Source organism: Photinus pyralis, unplaced genomic scaffold (assembly GCF_008802855.1).
Source record: "Photinus pyralis isolate 1611_PpyrPB1 unplaced genomic scaffold, Ppyr1.3 Ppyr1.4_LG8, whole genome shotgun sequence".
Lineage (NCBI taxonomy): Eukaryota > Metazoa > Arthropoda > Insecta > Coleoptera > Lampyridae > Photinus > Photinus pyralis.
Window position 1 is genome coordinate 21,107,432 of NW_022170819.1, and position 18,063 is coordinate 21,125,494.

Sequence of the window (18,063 nt, forward strand, 5' to 3'; positions counted from 1 at the left end):
CGATGTCTGTTAGTGGTTGATAAATGATTGTACGAATGGTACGGGTTAAAAACATGTATGCACACAGAAAATCGGGTGCGAGTACAAAAAATGTTGTAACAAAATAGTCGAATTAGTATAACCATAGACCATTGTATTTGGTCTATGGTATAACAGACACGGTCTCAGTCTCCACAAAGTCACTGACTCATCGTCATTAGTTTTCTGCTAATGCAGGTCTCTTCTCCACGACTCTTATTCTCTGCTCTTCATCCAATTTCCTTCTTCTTCTTTTCCTTTCTCCCTGAATAGGGCCCTCAATGAAATTGCCTTCAACAAGAAGTTCTTTCTTGGTACATGTCTAAGTCTAATTCAGTTCATTTTCCATCGCTTTATGATCTTTAACGTGTATCTCTCTTCTCTAATTCTACATAATACTTCTACATTATTTATCTTATCAGTCCCTTTGACGTTCATCATTCTTATCCATATCCTGATCTCTTTTCATTGCTGTCTTTCCATCTTACTGCATAAAACACTCCTCTTACTATTAAAGGCTTGTCTTGTCATCGCTATCCTGATCTTAATTTCTCGTTCGCTTCTCTAACCTTGTGTGATCTCTGCACCTAAGTACTTATATCTTCCCACTTGCTCTATCCTCACCCCGTCTACTACCTAGGTATACTATTATATCCTCCTGCACTCCCACTTTTATAACTTTTGGTTTTTTGTTCTTATTCATTCTTAGACCATACTCCAGTTCTTTTTCACTCTCAGCAAATATCATGTCATACTGAGTTGGTGATAAATAGCATCCCTGTCTAATTTCTCTTTCGCTATCAAACCAATCCGTCATTTTACAGCCAACCCTGATTTTTGCTTTTTGTTTCATAATATAAGATGCGTATCAGCCGTCTTTATCTCCAGCTGATACCTTTCGTCCTGAGTATTTTCAACAGTTTCTCTCAGTTTACCCAATCGAATGGCTTTAGAATGTCAACAAAAGCTACACAGAAGTCCTTTCCTTTTTCCAAATATCTTTCACCGATTGTTCTTACCACTCCTCCTGCCCATTACTCTTCTGAAACCAAACTGTTCCTCTCCTCTCTTTATAACTTTGTTAAGCCTTCTATTCAATATTTTCAATAAAATTTTTCTATTTCGATGTCACAATGATGATTTTGTACAACTGTTTTCGGCCGAAAACAGTTTTACAAAGACAGTGATTATAGTCGTTTTTTTTGGTAACTCATCTCTTAAGTTGGCAGTTACTAGTTAGTACAAATAGGTACTTCGTTGGGTACTTCCATATTTGAACTTCAAAATGTCAGTCTTACTACGCTGCCAACCTAAAACTTAACGGTATAAAAAGCGTTCCCAACATAAAACATGTTAGTTCTAATGTTCCCTATAGTTTCTGATAATGATTTTTTTAATTAAATTAAAGCACCGAAATAGAAAAAATAGTATGAAAAACGCGTGTTGCAATGCTTTATTGTAATACTTCTATCTTGCGGACACTCGTGGCTACGCTTCGCGTCGCCACTCGTGCCACAAGATAGTCGTATTACAATAGGTCGCATTGTAATACTTGTCTTTCAATATACTATTTTCTATGTATGGCACTAGCCTGAACATTTTTTGTACCTCGCTTTTTTGGTAGAGCCACCATTTCGGTCCGGAACAGAGAAAGTCCTTTGCCTGCTGCTGCCTTCCCAGCCTTCATTTCTTTTATGGGTGCCATTACTTCCGTTGATAGAATGCTTTCCCCGATGTTGTCATTCTCTACTTCCTCTGCGCTTTCCACCGTCAACTGTGTTGGTTTATTCTTTGCTTGATATAATTCCTCCATGTATTCATTCCATTTTCCCAATATTTCGCTTTCCACAACTTGCCATCCTTATTTTGTGTGTCTATCCCTGTCAGTTCCATCTTTTTAGCGCATTTTCCAACGAAGTTGGGTACGTTATTGCGGCCACTATCTCTGTCCGTCCGAGGCCTTAACTCCTACAGTTTTCAATATATTTACTTCGTTTTTTTTTAAAAAAAATTCGGTAGCTTATAGCTCTGGCACCTGAGCCAAGAGAGATCTTGACGATTAATGTGCGTATGCGCAGGCTGCGTAATATCAATTTTCTTATTTATTAATATATTATTTTTGTTGATATTTTAACCACAGACACTTCGCATATAGTAAAATTTAGATCTGCGCAATGCCAATTTTCTTATTTATGGAGATATTTCTTTGAAATTTTAACCAAAGATGCTTTTAGTAAAAGCAAACGTATCACATATTGTAAACACAGATTAATGTGCGCATACGCAGGATACGCAATATCAAATGTTTTATTTATCGAGATATCTTTTTAAAATTTTAATCACAGATGCTTCTGTTAAAGGCAAACATATCTCATATTATAAACATTAGATGTCCGCATGCGCTCAGTGCCAAATTTCTTATTTATGAAGATAATTCTTTGATATTTTAACCATAGATGCCCCTAGTAAATAAAACAAGTTAAAAAGTAATCGTAAACGATTTACATAAAGCGCATTTCCACTTGCATTCATTTCCCATTTGTAAGATTCTGTTAAAATCGTAAAAATCCGGCCACAAATATGAAAGATAGCGTTGCACATGGGCAATCCATTTTTGACGTACTACTTCAATTTCAGTTTATAAGAATATAGTATATTGAAAGACAAGTGTTACAATGCGACCTATTGTAATACGACTATCTTGTGGCACGAGTGGCGACGCGAAGCGTAGCCACGAGTGTCCGCAAGATAGGACTATTACAATAAAGCATTGTAACACGCGTTTTTCATACTATTTTTTCTATTTCGGTGCTTTAATTTAATAAAAAAAAATCATTATCAGAAACTATAGGGAACATTAGAACTAACATGCTTTATGTTGGGAACACTTTTTATGCCGTTAAGTTTTAGGTTGGCAGCGTAGTAAGACTGACATTTTGAAGTTCAAACATGGAAGTACCCAACGAAGTACCTACTTGTACTAACTAGTAACTGCCAACATAAGAGATGAGTTATCAAAAAAAACGACTACAATCACTGTCTTTGTACAACTGTTTTCGGCCGAAAACAGTTGTACAAAATCATCATTGTGACACCGAAATAGAAAAATTTAATTTCAATGCTTTTCTAAATAAGAAAGTTGTAACTGCGCATGCGCAAACCTAAATTTTATAACGGGCGATTGCTTATCCTTTATTCCAAATGCCAATGTATCAAATTTTATTTAAATACTTTTATAAATAAAAAAGTTTGCAATTCGGTTTATAAATGGTCGAGATGCGAAAAGGGCACCTGTGAATTTTGAATCCATTCGACTCAACTTTTGGCATTGCGTATTATATGGGTAAAGCTATGCCCATATTGAAGTTCATGCAATTCAGTTCATAACTAACAGAGATGTAAAAGCAATCGGACATTTCTAAACAAAGTTATCGTTCACACGGACAGGTAGAAGGACAGACAGACAAAGGAACAGACGGACGACAGATAGCAATGCAAAATTATAAACGATCTCTAGGATCGTTAATAAACGGCAAAAGTGTAAAATTATGGAACATGTAAAAAACGGTTTTGATTTTTTTACAATAACTTTTTTAGCAATAAACGCAGAAAAAATTTCTTTCTTGGTGCAAGCCTCGAAACCATAACGAACCAAATAGGGAAAAAGGTAGAACAATAGCTCTTAAGATAAAGAACTAGTAGCGTCTCAAAGAAAGAGCGGACGGACGGACGGACGGACAAAGTGGCCACAATAGCGCATTTTTATTTTTATTTTTGTGGAAATGTCTGTTTAGCTTTCCTCCATTTAATTTATCATCTTGGTTGTTATCCAAGGTTTCTTTAGTCTTGGCCCCTTGTGAAATCGATGCACTCTTTGCCAACTTCCTTGATCCTCTCCCAATATTTCTCCACACTTTCTTCCATCCTTGGTGTTCCGTCCCACGCTTTTATTTCTCTTTCTATTTTACATCCTATTTCATACTTGTCTAATTCTTTCAACGTTTCCATAGTCAATTTTCTACTATCAGCAGTTGTCTTCGCTCTTTTCAGTATTATTATCTCTAAATCTGTAGCTAAGAGAAATGTGGTCGCTAAATATATCAGCTCCTGGTAACCCACAAACTTTTTTGACTCCGTTTTTATATCTACTTTCTGCCAATATAAAATCTATCTATTTCTATAAAGATCCCCTGGTGCTTCTCAGGCGTGGCGCCTTCTTTTATTGTGCTCAAACCGTGTTAATGCGGCGGTGTCCCGTTGCTTTCTGCGTCATCAGTCTTTTTGGAGAGATTTCTTTCTACAAGGACAAGAGGGTGCCATTCTCCCAACAGTTCTTCCAATGAAGCCGTTGGCACTCAATGGGAGTCATTCGGTTCCATTATCCGTAGCCTTTTACAAGTAGGGAATACGACAGGCCAATTCTTTCCCTTGACCTATAAGGGTCATGTCATAGGATCTCATTACACGCTTGAAAATTTACACCTAGAAGTTATCTCAAAAATTCTCTGGGCACTTTAAGAATCTCGAGAGGACGTCTGAAATGTCCATGAAAAAGTTCTTATTCTCCGAAGAATCTGAACAATGTGTAATCAAATCTCCAGAAGTCTAAAGACAAATGTAACTAATCAAGAATTTCCGAAGAGCGTCTACAAGACATATATGACTAAAACACTGTGAAATCATTAGAGAATCTACTCTTTCTATTTTTATCTGCGTTTAGTTGCATTCTTTGTAGAGAATCGAACCGATAAACAAATCAAGAATGCTTCACCGAAAGAAATGATAGTACTAAATACGAAAATTTTAATTTTAATTAAATTTGCTTTTTTACATTTGAAAGGGTGTAACTCCCAACGGATGTATATTTCGACTGATGGTATAGTTTATACCCTGTAGTTTAGTGTCATGAAAAGATGATCTTGCGTGTATGTATGAATCAACCCCAAACGTGTTCTTTAATGAACTCATTGGAAAGGATTGTGACATGATTTTAATAATTTATCATTCTATAACACGAGAATATTGTTTGGGTCCCTGGGTCAATTACTGAACGATGACAATACATCTAAATATTCCATAACACACAACAATTCGTTAGAAAACATGAAGTATGCTTTTAAAGGGAAAGAAAAATTGCTTCATTATTAAATGTTTGAGGAATTAATGCATCAAAAAATATAATATCGATTTCAATCATTAAATATTAGGACAATTACAATACAAAATACATAGTCAAGGTAGTAACGTAAGCGTAACCTTTACAACATTACATCACTTTCAGTACAAATAGTTGTTGCTACGCCAATATTGACAATACAAAAGTTCTGATCAGATCCCACCTACATATAATCATACCGAATCTTCTTAGGAAAATCGCTAAATATCGTCAATTATAACGAAGCAATTGTGATTAATTCTGAACTACTTATATTTCCTATTCTCAATGTAACAATTACCACGAATGCACAAAAAGCAACATCGACTACCTGTTAACATAAATTATTAATAATCCTTTGACTAAAATTTAGCGAGTCATTTAGATTTAATCAACGCATCTCAAAGCGTTGTGTAGTTGAGAAAGTAGAAACTTGCCTAGGTATAAACAATTAAGACGAAAAAAAACGCTAAATGGTTCGTAGGTAACATAAAGTAGTGCACTGTCATCCAGCTACTTCTCTTAATTTACAACTGAAAGACAAAGAACTGGGTCACGCATACGTAGATATTCGGCCATGGCAACACAAGAATCGCCCTTTGTGCTTCGGAATTAGTGTTATATGCATACGTAATTATAATTCACCCCTCCGCGTTATTTAATTCGAAAGCTAACCAGCGACATGCATTTTATCATATATATAAAAATCTCCCCCTCGCAGTATAAGCTGACCTAGCAACAGTGGCAGGTTTCATCGTTTACTATACAGTTGGATGACGCAACCCCTGCTCCGTGGGGTTCCAGTTACATAACCCTCGTCAAGCAGCATATAAACAGAAACATATCCACTCCGGAATTTTTAAAAGCACACTCCTCACATAATATAAGTGAATTTTTCAACGAAAAACTTTTCCAATGCTTTTCCCCATTGTGAGTTATTCAATCTCGAGAGGAATTCTTTATTATTATATTCAAATAAGGACTAATCACTTGCCGCCGCCTTTAGATACTCGGCTAATTAAATTAGGACGGCATAACAAGTATGTATAAGCAAAACGCTTTGCTTTGTTCGTAATAATTGAACCAAACGGGATGCACGCTCGGTGTAGTTTGTAGAGAATAAAAGACCCAATGTCGCGTTATAAAATGATCTCGAGCAAATCACCCTAAACACTTCAAGCGCACTGTATAGCGCGGAAGAGTGGCGTTTTGTTTTATTCGGAAATCGGCTCCGAGCCTCTAAAGAGTTTTTAGGAGATCTTGTTAAACTCACCGTGGAAATTGTTGTTGGTATTTTGTTTTGCTCAAAATGCTAACCAGGTTTCCCAACTTACCGCTCTACAACTTCCGGAACAAAACGAGCATAACTTACTGCAACTTTGTTAGGCGAGGAGATGCTGTGGGGTAGTGAAATTGTTCTGTCTTGAGGTAATTGAATGCAAACTTTGCTCGTCAACTGATTTATTAAACATTTGTTTGCGCCGTGGTGTTCCTTACGTAACTGAAGGACCTGCAACTGCTACATATTTTATCCTACATTCATTTTGATGGATTTTGTTACACTTTTTAGTTACAAATTCAGCTTGGCGATCGATGCCGTTGCAAAACAGGGTTATTGGGTAATTTGCATTCTTATAATCCGTTTAAATTCCAATCTTTGTTCATGCAAATTTGATTAATCATCAAAATCTTCAGCAACTTTATCCTCTGTTGCACCAAACAAAACTCGCTGCCACCTACATTCTCCTTCGGAAGGTGCGCCCCAGAAAATTAGCATACGGAAGATTACTTTCGAATATTCGCGTGGAGTACTCGCACCCCGAAGATTTGTACTCAAGGAAACCTCACCACCGACATTTCTTGGAAAAATTTATAACACTTTTCTGTTTCTGTCATAAACTCCTTCTCTGAACTAAAAAAAATTTTTATGGGTATCAAAAGAAAATTGGATGTTTAAATAAGACTGTTTTAATCATATGCAAAGGAGCAATTGAACCTACTTCTTTGTGTGTATAATAGTATATTAAAGCATAAGTTGCAGAAGGCGCTATATTCTAGCACGAGTTCAAGTTTCGCGGCGAAGGTTCGAATGAACGAGTGCTAGAAAGGCCTTCTGCAACATATGCTTTATACTATTTTCTCTGTTGAGCATTTTAATTGTATTAAAAAAATTAACAATTCTGACATTTTCTGTAATAAATATTTCAATAAAGAAATTAAGTTGGCAACACCAACAATTTTTCAATAAAGAAATTAAGTTGGCTACCCTACATTTTGAAAAAATTCAATTTAACAAGCGCGTCAAATACGAATCTGTGCAGTATATTTTAGTTTTTTCAATAAAAAGTGAATAATGTGCGAAGAAATTCTTCCTTCCACTCCTCCAGAACTTCGACAGTTAGCAGAAGAGACTGTTCTTAATTTGCTACCAGGCAATAATTCCACAATTAGGTATTCTAAAAGTTTATAATAATTGTACATTTAGTGACAAAGATTAGTTTTGTAATTTTGTTAGGTTATTAAACCTCATTTGTATTAAATGTGGATTTCTCTAAGTACCTACACTGAATTTTCAATACCTAATGATTTCAATTACCCGTATCGTTAATAACTGTAACATAATGTTATAACAATAAGTGAAATTAGTCCACATTTTATTAAACCGTTGAGATAAGTATTAACGTCTAAATCATCCAGGCAGAACTTTGAATTGAACATTCGCGTATATGATCAGCGTGGATGATTTAGACGAGCATGCCAGACACTGAATACCAAATGTTCTTAAAAATCTGTCAGTTGTGGAAAATGGAAAATAGTTACCAAAAATAGGTTTGGAATGAAACTCATTCCAGCACTATTTTTGATATCGGAATACTGTCATTATAAACGCAAAACAGAGAAAAATTTATAAAACACGGGTGTCAAATTATAATATCAGAACATCATTTTAAGCGAGGTATCGTGGACCAAATCGGCGTGCATATAAAATTGTTGACTATTTTTAAGGCATTTGAACTTTAGACACGCGATTCGGTTAATCGTATAGATCTTGCGATTCACTGGTAGTGTACCAGTAGGAGATTTAACACAAATATTTACAAATCAAGATCTTAGTTAAAATTTGAAAAAAATCAATTGACTAACCAATTGAAAATAAGACTATTAGACGTTTTCCATTTTCTTTTGTGATAAAATTCAGAAACCAAAATGAAGAAGTATTTTAGAGAGAGAAATTAGATATTGGTCCGCATGGGGCGTCGATGAAACTAGCGCCAGGTAATGACTAACCCTTAAGGAAAATTAAAATCCTCATTACTACTAGGTAACCTCTGCATGCTAAACAAAAGTTCAGAAAGATCAGAAAACAAAACGGATTAGATACATAAAAAATAAGGACGAATTTTTCTGGGAGCTACTATTTCAAGGTCGGGTTCTTGGGCCACAATTTTCGGTGCCGAATTTAATACCCAATTCTATCAAAGATATGCAAGGGATTTTTAGGGTTGAGTACCTAACAGTACCAGTTATTTGAAGCAGTATTCCGGCGGAATCGAACCTTCCACGGTTATATTTCCCCAATTCGGATACAACAATTAATTTTTGATTTACTCACGGCTAGCTCAGTAATAAAAATGTTTTATATACCCCTTACCTTGCAGAAGTTTGGCTCCTTATCTCCCAAAATCCATTGCTTGCATCTGATTCTTATCAATGAATGAAATACAGTACTTTTTATACAAATGGTTCTCATAGGTCGATTTCTTCAGGAATATGAGAGTTATTTTAAACACAATCAATATGCAAATTGCTAAAAATAACCGACCTTCAAATTATACAATGCAAGAAATTCGAAACAACTTGCAGTAACTGATATGAAAAAGTTCCTCTCAGGTTACAATTCTCTCTCTTATAACGCGCAAGCAACAAAATGCAAGGCACTACAAAAATACCATGTGCTTCATAAATAAAACACACGCCGCTGACCGGCCAGCTAGCTCTGTTGACCAAATAGCAAACAGCGGAGAGAGAAAGACTAATGTACAGGGTTGTGGGTAACAGAATTAACTCAATTGGTAATTGGCACTTATAACTCCTCGATCCAGCCTAGGTCGTCAGTACTTACTTTTGGTCGCTTCAATTAAAATCTCTATGGGCGCCACCTAATTCCAAGTTAAGTTTCGCTTGCCACTACCGGAACTAGGAAAGGTAGCTTTAGCTTTAAAGTAGGCAACTGATAACCCACAAAAAAAATGTTTATTGGGTGCAACTGGGTAGGCAACTGATAACCCACAAAAAAAATGTTTATTGGGTGCAATTGCACCTGCATACGTAACACCAACACAAAAGTTATGTTCCCCAAATGGGAATCAAAAATCAATAAAGTATAATAAACACGTTATGTAAAAACTAAACAACCCCAAGTATAAGTGTTGAAATAATAAATTATCCCAAATTCCAAGGTTTACATAAAATTCCACCAATGAAATATTACATAAATTTAGTAGCTGAAACTAGTTCACACCAAAAATCCTGAAAGTAGGTATAGAACACCCACTACCGTTGCACAGTGATTGAGTTTAATGGGTTAAATTGACAGTGGATTGAATACTTTGATTGGTAGCTTGTAGGGTATCGAAGTTTAAATCATAGTATAGAGCTCTGGCTCTGTACTTCACAGGTGATTTACTTCACATGAGTAAATGCAGTTAATTAACGCAAATTATTCCCTTTCAAGTTCAAGCGTACTAATTAAGAGTAATATGGGTGGCTCTAGTGTTCGGCCAGTTAACATTTACCACATAAGTATGGGTTAAACGAAATGCAAATACACAAAGGCAATAAGTAGTTTAAACAATAATAAGATATCACCACTACGATAGGTAGGTCTCTGGTTCCTAAGATTCCTGGTGTACGTGTAAACGGCTAACGGTTTTCTATGTACCGCAACAGGTGTCAAAAGGGTTGGTGTCCGCAGTATCTGTTTGGCTGCGCCTTAGAGATAGTAACGTTTCAATGGCAGATTTTACAGTACACGGAACTCCTGCATGTTGTCGTTTAACGTAGATGTGTTTCGCTTAAGTAGAAGCTACGGAATCGTTGGACTTTGACTCCTTACAAGGACTCTGTTAAAGCAGAGAGTACACAAAAAAAGAACTTCGTTAAAGTAAGGTAGCCTTCTTATACCATAAATACGATGGATTCCCCGATTAAGGTGGCTTGAAATTCCTCCAGTACAAAAAAATTCCTTACGGAAGTTTGTCCCCAGGCATTAAAACGAAACTGCTTGGTGCAAACATTAATTTGGGTTGACTTGGTTAAAAGGTGCTTTCGCAAGGGTGTTTGATCCAAAATCAACCACTGGAAGATATAACAAGCACCCCCAACTCGGGATCACAAATCGACCGTCTCTCTAAAGCAGGTGGCGAGAAAAAAAGACGCTAACTTTCTTGTTTCCGGTCACGATGCAACCGACGACGAATAATTCCAACCAACCACGAGAGCCGATGGATATGTCAATACCATAAATGGTAATATCTAATGCTTATCGATACAGGAAACGAATTGAAAACCAATGACAGCAAGGTATCGAATTACAGTAAACTGACGTCATTGATCGGTAGATCGAGAAACTAAAACGGGCAGGCAACACAAAAATATAAAAGTAACTAGAGAATTAACATATTGGTTGCATTCAACGATGCGCGAACATGTAATACAGGGTAATGGAAATAGAAATATGACTACAAAGGTTAATACTATTTTAAACTGTTACACTCTCCGGAAAAATGCCGCTCCTTTAAAAAAATATGGAAATAGTAATAATAATAATAATAACCGTCGTTCCTGATAGCGTTGGCTATTGTGCCCATCAATAGGTATGTTGGTAAGTACGAATTACATTATCCCTAGATGTCCAATGTACGTGTGTAATCGTTACTTGATTTTAATCCGTGCGATTAGTTAACCAGGCTAGACCTGAGTTCTCACAAGAAACACCGACCATAATACTTCTTTATTTGTTACTATATACAAATGAAGTCTTTTCAATGCATAAGAAGAAATACGTCCTAATGTATTACATTTACCTACTATTCGTTAATGGAATAGGGTTCCATGTTTATTAAAAATTGTTTTAACCTTCTTTTAAATCCGTTAATATCTCTAATCAGTTTAATACTTTCTGGGAGATGGTTAAAGAATTTGATTGAATTGTAGTAGGTGCCCCTTTTAAACAATGACAGGTGGTATTCAGGTATTCCATAATTTATTTTATTTCTCGTGAGGTACTGATGGTTTAGGGAATTAATACTGTGCTTAAAGATGAATAAACCGCTGCAATGGTACTGGTAACGTTAATTTCGTGGTGAATGCCAAGCAAAAATGTCCATACGTACTGCGAACTCCAACAAACCAGCTAAAATGTCGCGAAAATAATACGCCATTATTATTATTATGCACTTCAATAAAAGGCCAAGGTTCCTTTGTGTTGATATTAAATGTTTCTCAATTAGCTAAGCTTTTTAGGGTGAGTAAATGCACCAATTAATTGTCTTTAAGTTTACTGCCGAATGATGCGAACGAAGAAAAACCTTAATCACCGCGAGTTTTTAAATTCATTACATTATAAATTCCGTTTCTATGTGAAGAGCGTGCCTCCAATTAGAAAATGTTCCCTCGCGTGAATTGTAGCACTCGTAAATGAATGAACTTTCAATTTTTTAAAATGTAAAATTGAGTCTATAGGTAACTCGCACTTTGTCACCGATCTATTTACAAAGCGTTTTTTAACGACGTGTTCTTTATTACGCAATCGATAAAAATAAAAACGCAAAGATGTTCTTGGTTGGCAATTTGCACGTCTGAGATAGCAAGTAACTGCACGAGAAATTAGCTTGTCTGGCTGGCGGCTCTAAAATTATTAACAATTGCATTTTTCGTTAATACGGGGAATGATCACTTTTTTTCGCACTCAAGAAGTATGTACTTACTCTTTTAAAGGTCAACCTTGTCTGTCTTCTAAAATCCCTTCACCTTTTATTGAAAGTACACGCGTTGTTATCGCCTTTTATTTCCAGACATACTTTTGTTTCTGTTCGCTAGAAAGCGGTACATGTGTAAATCTCCCTATGTTTATCAAAATATAAATACCAAAAATCACTTTTTGAAAAAACGTCAATAAACTTCAATGCGCCGGCTTTCATAACAAATATCATTTTCATTTGCCCCATTATTTCGTTGCATGTGGTATCCTAAACATTTAAATTCTCTCACTTTCTCTACTCTTTCCTCCCCCTATTTCTATATATCTCCCTTTTCCTCCTCTTGTTTAATAGTTTCTTCATCTTTTCTATGATACTGTCTGTGGCGAAAATCCAAACCTCATTTCCTAGTGCATCCCTCTCTGCCGCTTTCTTTTTTTTTGCTGCCCAATCCTCCTCTTAATATGTGGTCTCAATGCACATTCTCACTTCCAATCCGCTTCCAATCCTCTATTCATATTTCTCCATTTTTTTCTGTACGTTTTCTTTTGTACTTTTTCCGTTTCCTCAACTCTCTTTCGTCTATTTCTCCTTTTTTTCATTCTTCATACCGGTTTCTTTCTTCCGTACACTCTCTGTTCCACCATTTGGTTCCCTCCTCGATATTGCCTTTTTAATACTCTCCTTTATATTTTTCCACTCCTCAGTACTCCCTCCTATTCTTCTTCTTGTTCCTCCAATCTCCACACAGTCTCTTGTCAATTACTGTCTCCCCCTTCGTGTTTGCCTCTTTCCATTTCTTGAACTTATCTTCCCTTTTAGACTCATTTCCATCGGTTGGTGTTCCTACCATAAATATCAATAATTTCTTCCAGTATTTCTCATTTACTAGTACGTAATCAATTAACGACCTCCCGCTTCCTCCAATGTATGAGTATTGATTGTCCCTATCTCCTCCCATATTTCCGTTTAAAATTCTTCAACCCCTCATCTTTCATGAGAAGTCCAGTAATACTTCTCCCTCTTTGTTGCACTCTTTATGTCATGATTTTTTTGTTTTGTGTTCCTCTTCCCATCTCTACCGATTTTCCTTTATTCTCTGTTTTGGCAATTAGATATCCCCCCCTACCCCCCAACATTAGCCCCTCTTCCTCCTCTGTTTCATATCAAAATTATTCTTGGATTCCTTTTCTGTTGTATAGTGTATAGTTATCACTCTCATTTTCTTCCCCTCAAATTCCATTCGTCTTTCCTGTATGCATTGGTATCCTGTTTTTTATTTCTCCCAATTCTTTTATCAATGATTATATGTACCATTCCCGCGATCATATCATGTTACAAACTCATTTTCATGTTCTCCATTTTAATTTCGTTTTTCTTTTTTCTACGGTTGTTCAATTCTGTATCTTTCCCTCCCTCTCCCTCTATCTTCCCTTCCTCCCTCTCCCTCCCACTTCTTCTCCCGTTCATTTTATACAATTAATTTCTTGTATCCTTCTCTTACTTTTTTTCTCTTTCCCCTTTCACTCACTGGAACCTCTCTAATTTCTCTCTGCATTCTTCTTCCTTCATATGCCAACTCGTCATCTGTGTGTATCTCGCTCCCCTGCAACTTTCAGTTATCCCTCATAATTTCGCTCCCCTTTTCTCATGGTAGTTCTGCGACTACTACCTTATTTTTTGTTCCCAGCGCCCAACAAATTAGGCGGAAACAAAAAGTAAATAATTTCCACAACCGAAAACAATCATTATCATGAAAAAACCCAAATTAGGCGGTAATTAAAAAATGTCGTGGTAGAGCCAACCAACGGAGGGTCCAAATTCATTCACTTTTGATGAAAAAATACTGAATTCTGCCCTTCAATACTACCCAGTGTTTGAAATCACAGCAGAAAATCTGCTAAGTAGGTCGTGGTAGACGAACATTAAGGTTCCCCGCCCTTTTACGCTGGCCGAACCATTATGAAAAACCAAAAGGAACATCTTCTATAAGGAAAGTAAAGAATAGATATTGGCATTAATTTTATTCAAATCAGACACTAATGAAATGATATCCTGTAGCGGTTCGCTAAGCATGTAAACGTACTCGTAGGGTCATCGTAGGCGTAGCTGTAGTATCGTGGACAAAAATGCTTGAAATAACCGGCCGAGTTCGGTTGAGGCATATTTTCGGGTTTGCACGTTTGTGGATTGTTAAAAGTTCCTCGGCAGCAGAACTGATCGGTGTTGTACTTCAAACAGGAAGAATAGCAACCAACTACGTCATTTCCGTTACCTCCGATCTTCTTCAAATCGTTAGGACATCCCTGATTAAGGTTAAAGCTGCACCACACGCTTTCACATTTGCCTTGACCGTTCTCAGGTGTAATCTACAAAACGAATAATTAGCAAAAGTACAAGCGAGAGGTACAATACTGACCGAGGCTAGGACATTGAAACCGTCGACTAGGGAAACGTCGTAAAAATCTTGATTTCCTGCTCCGCGCAGGGTAATTTCGACTAAAGTTACCGGAGGAACACCACCTGCACCCGCACATTCCACCCTACCTCCACAATCGCCAGTTTGGCAATGTCCGTTAACGCACCACGTCTTCGCCCAAAACCTTCCGGCCCACTCGTTCGGTGCGTCTATGGTGATCTAAAGATGCGATCTTATAGTATGAATGACAGACAATTTTTACTCACCTCTTGTCCGGGATTTAAAGGAAAGCCTCCATTGTGAAGGTGAGGATGACCGGCATTGCCTTGAATTCCGACCTCGATTGGTCCTGGAATATTGTTTTGTATTACAAACTGTACCGAATGTATTGTGACAATTTGAAATGAAGCAACGATTAGTAACGACAACTTAAACGCCATTTTGGTATCTACGTTCTTGTACTGATGCGTTTGGTATTTATACTATTTTCTGCTTAGCTTTGCGGTTATTACATAATTGTTTTTTTGCAAATTAAGAATGTAATGTAATGAATGTTTTGATTCAGAAATCGCTTGCGTGCAAGTTTTGAGTAGGTACCTATCCTTATTTTCTGTTTTTCTTGTATAAGATACAAAGATGCCGTTGAGGAGTAGGCGGTATATGGGATGTATGTGAAAATCAAGCAATGTCCGGTGCCTTATTAAAGGTCCCTATCAGTCCTATTTTTAATTAATAATTAGTATTGGTTTGGTAATCGATAGTTTGTTATTTATTTGTCATTTATGTCACCCAATTTCATAATTGAAGTCAGTTTAATAACATAAATTGTCATTTATGCACAGTTCAATAATTGCAGTAGGTATCTTAGTTTTGTAACGATTGGTAATATCGGCGGGATGAATATGTTTGGGTTTCTTTGAGTGGTCTAGTTGCACTTTAGGTGGTTTTTGTTTTAGTTTTTCCTGGGTTTCATACGAGAGTGTTGTAACAATTGAACCCATTAATCGCTTGCAAAGCTTCCATACTCCAGCATTTTACTCTATGACACCAGTCATGACGATTACTATTTCAGAAATTGTTCTAAATAAGATTTTTGTAAATCTCACCCCATGATAGGGGATCCTGTTCCCGTTCCCTCATTTTGGATTGTATTTGTATTTACTTTTAGCAGTTTATTTTGTGGGGTCTGTACGGAAATGCGCTCTTGAAAAAAGAATTGACATTCCGTATGTATATTTTTAAAGTGAAATGTTATGTATCAGTAAAAATTACTAACTTAATGTTGCAATTACATGATTTACTCACAGATAAAGAGAAATAAACAAAGCAGTTAAGATAGTTCACTTGGTAGTGTCCTTGTATAATTACCTGTTTGCCTTTGAATAAATTTCAGTTAAGGGTTAAAGGTTTACCAAAATTGCCTGTTTGAAGCATAATTTTTGTAGGTTGTACGCAGAAAAAGAAAGTCTTTCGAATAATTTAATAAACACTTTGTACGTGAGAAAAAAAAGTTCGGTGCCGCTGCGGCGCTCCAAAAATTTTTTCCAAAAATCCAGCCCGTTATTTTCCGTTTCCGTATGCCTAATACACATTTCAGAATTTGAATAAAATCCGTCGAACTGTACGTACCTACATACATACAGATGGAAAAAAAGGTATTTTTTAAAAGTTGACTTCGAGATTTGATGAAATTTTGACATGTCCCAAAAACGGTGATCGAAATAGCCAGAAATTAGACATAAAGGATGTCAAGACTGTTAAAGGCGTTTTTAGCGCATTTTGGCAAATTTATTTGTAAAAATAAAGTCCCCATGTGAGATCGAAGACACTTCAGCACATTTTTGTGTGGCAGATCAGTATTCTATTAGCCAGGGCCGGATTAACGTTTCTGTAGGCCAGGGGCTATACATATTAGAGGGGCCCTATTCCTATACAAAATAGGTTATAATTTCAACAAACGCCAAATTTAACGATATTAATTTTTATTGTCGAAAATGTACCTATGCTATGCAAAGTGAAATGCGTAATCCAATCCAACTGACTTAAAATATTAAGAATGTGTTTGTCTACAATCCAGTCTAAGCATTCGCTGTCATTCGCATTAATTTCGGGAATGCTGTTTAAAAGGAATTGATGTCACACTTAACAATACATACCCTGATACATAATTATATACCAACTAATCCTAAAGTAAAGGTTAAGCTTATCGGATACGAATACCTACAGATTTTTCAGAATAGCAAAACAGACATGACATACTAGAAAACCGCTTTAAAAAAAGGAGAGACAAAATCTGTATAACTCATAAATCGTACATCCTTAGACTTAGGCTGTAGCCCCCAAAGGCCCCCCCCCCCCCATCCTGGGCTGCTATTAGCCAGTTTTGACTCAACCATCAATAAGATTTTGTCCAAGGTTACCACATTATCTTTGTCGGTAGTCACTACAAACGTTCTGTTCACCTGCAATTTTCATTTTGCTAGATTTCGCTAAAAATCCTTCACAAAATAGTATAATACTCAATTTTTGGGGCACTTCTCATAGCTCGAGCGACGCACGAGAAAGAGAGACCGCGATTCGAGCTTTAAGAAACTTTAACCCGCGTACAAAATTTCAGCGGAAGATACCTTTTGGGAGCCCGAAGTCGACTACCCCTCGAAGACATGCGACTTACAAAAGGTGGTTAATTTCGTGCCTAGGAAAAAACAAAATTCCTACACGACGCGCACAACTTTTTGTTTTTTCCCCTAGGGGCGCAATTAACCACCTTTTGTCTTCGAGGGGTAGACCAATTTGGGCGCCCAAAAGTTTCTTAGAGCTCTAATCGCGGTCTCTCGGTACCCAAAAAATGGAGTACTATTTTGTGCCGGGTTTTTAGCGAAATTACACACCAATACCATTGAATAAAGAATCTGAATCTTTATTCAATGGCAATACATATTTAGAGACCGCCTGTATCCATGTCCGAACCGGGATTCGAATCAGGGACCCTTAGTACCGCAGCCGAGTTTCGACTCAACTGCGCCACACAGACCTGCAATAAAAATCAATTTTCGCTAGTTCGCTAAATGAAATACTTTTTAAAATGGTTCAGTAGGCCCTGGCTTTATTTTAATCTTGTTTTTATTTTGACAGTTGGCATTGAAAATTAGATCTTGTAAAGTCACTAGATATAGAAAGTACCGCAATCATCCGCCATTTTTGAGCAAATTTGCTGTCAAAAAAAATTGACAAATAAAATCTGATTAGCTGTCATTTTTTATAACCTAACTTCATAGTACTGTCATGTTTTATAAAAATATATACAGATATCTCCAAACAGGTGGAACAATCCCTAACATTACAGTTACTAGAATCTGGTAACTTCCGCCATTTTTGGATAAAAATCATGCGCTCTCTCTCTCTCTCTAACACACGAGCCCAATGGATTGCGGTACTTTCTATATTTAGTGATTTTAAGATCTTGTGTTTGAATACGCCCCCTTCCGTAT

The 18,063-nt window shown here is 36.6% G+C and overlaps 1 protein-coding gene across 1 annotated transcript; it reads right to left on the bottom strand.

Moving 5' to 3' along the window:
• Nucleotides 1-14,177: 14,177 nt before the first annotated feature.
• Nucleotides 14,178-15,012, bottom strand: LOC116179447 (pathogenesis-related protein 5-like). The gene is made up of 3 exons (XM_031499239.1): nucleotides 14,839-15,012; nucleotides 14,573-14,791; nucleotides 14,178-14,522 (listed from the first exon to the last, which is right to left on the bottom strand). The coding sequence occupies exons 1-3, from the start codon at nucleotides 15,010-15,012 to the stop codon at nucleotides 14,193-14,195; spliced, it is 723 nt and encodes a 240-aa protein (XP_031355099.1). The 3' UTR covers nucleotides 14,178-14,192.
• Between the last annotated feature and the right edge of the window lie 3,051 nt (nucleotides 15,013-18,063).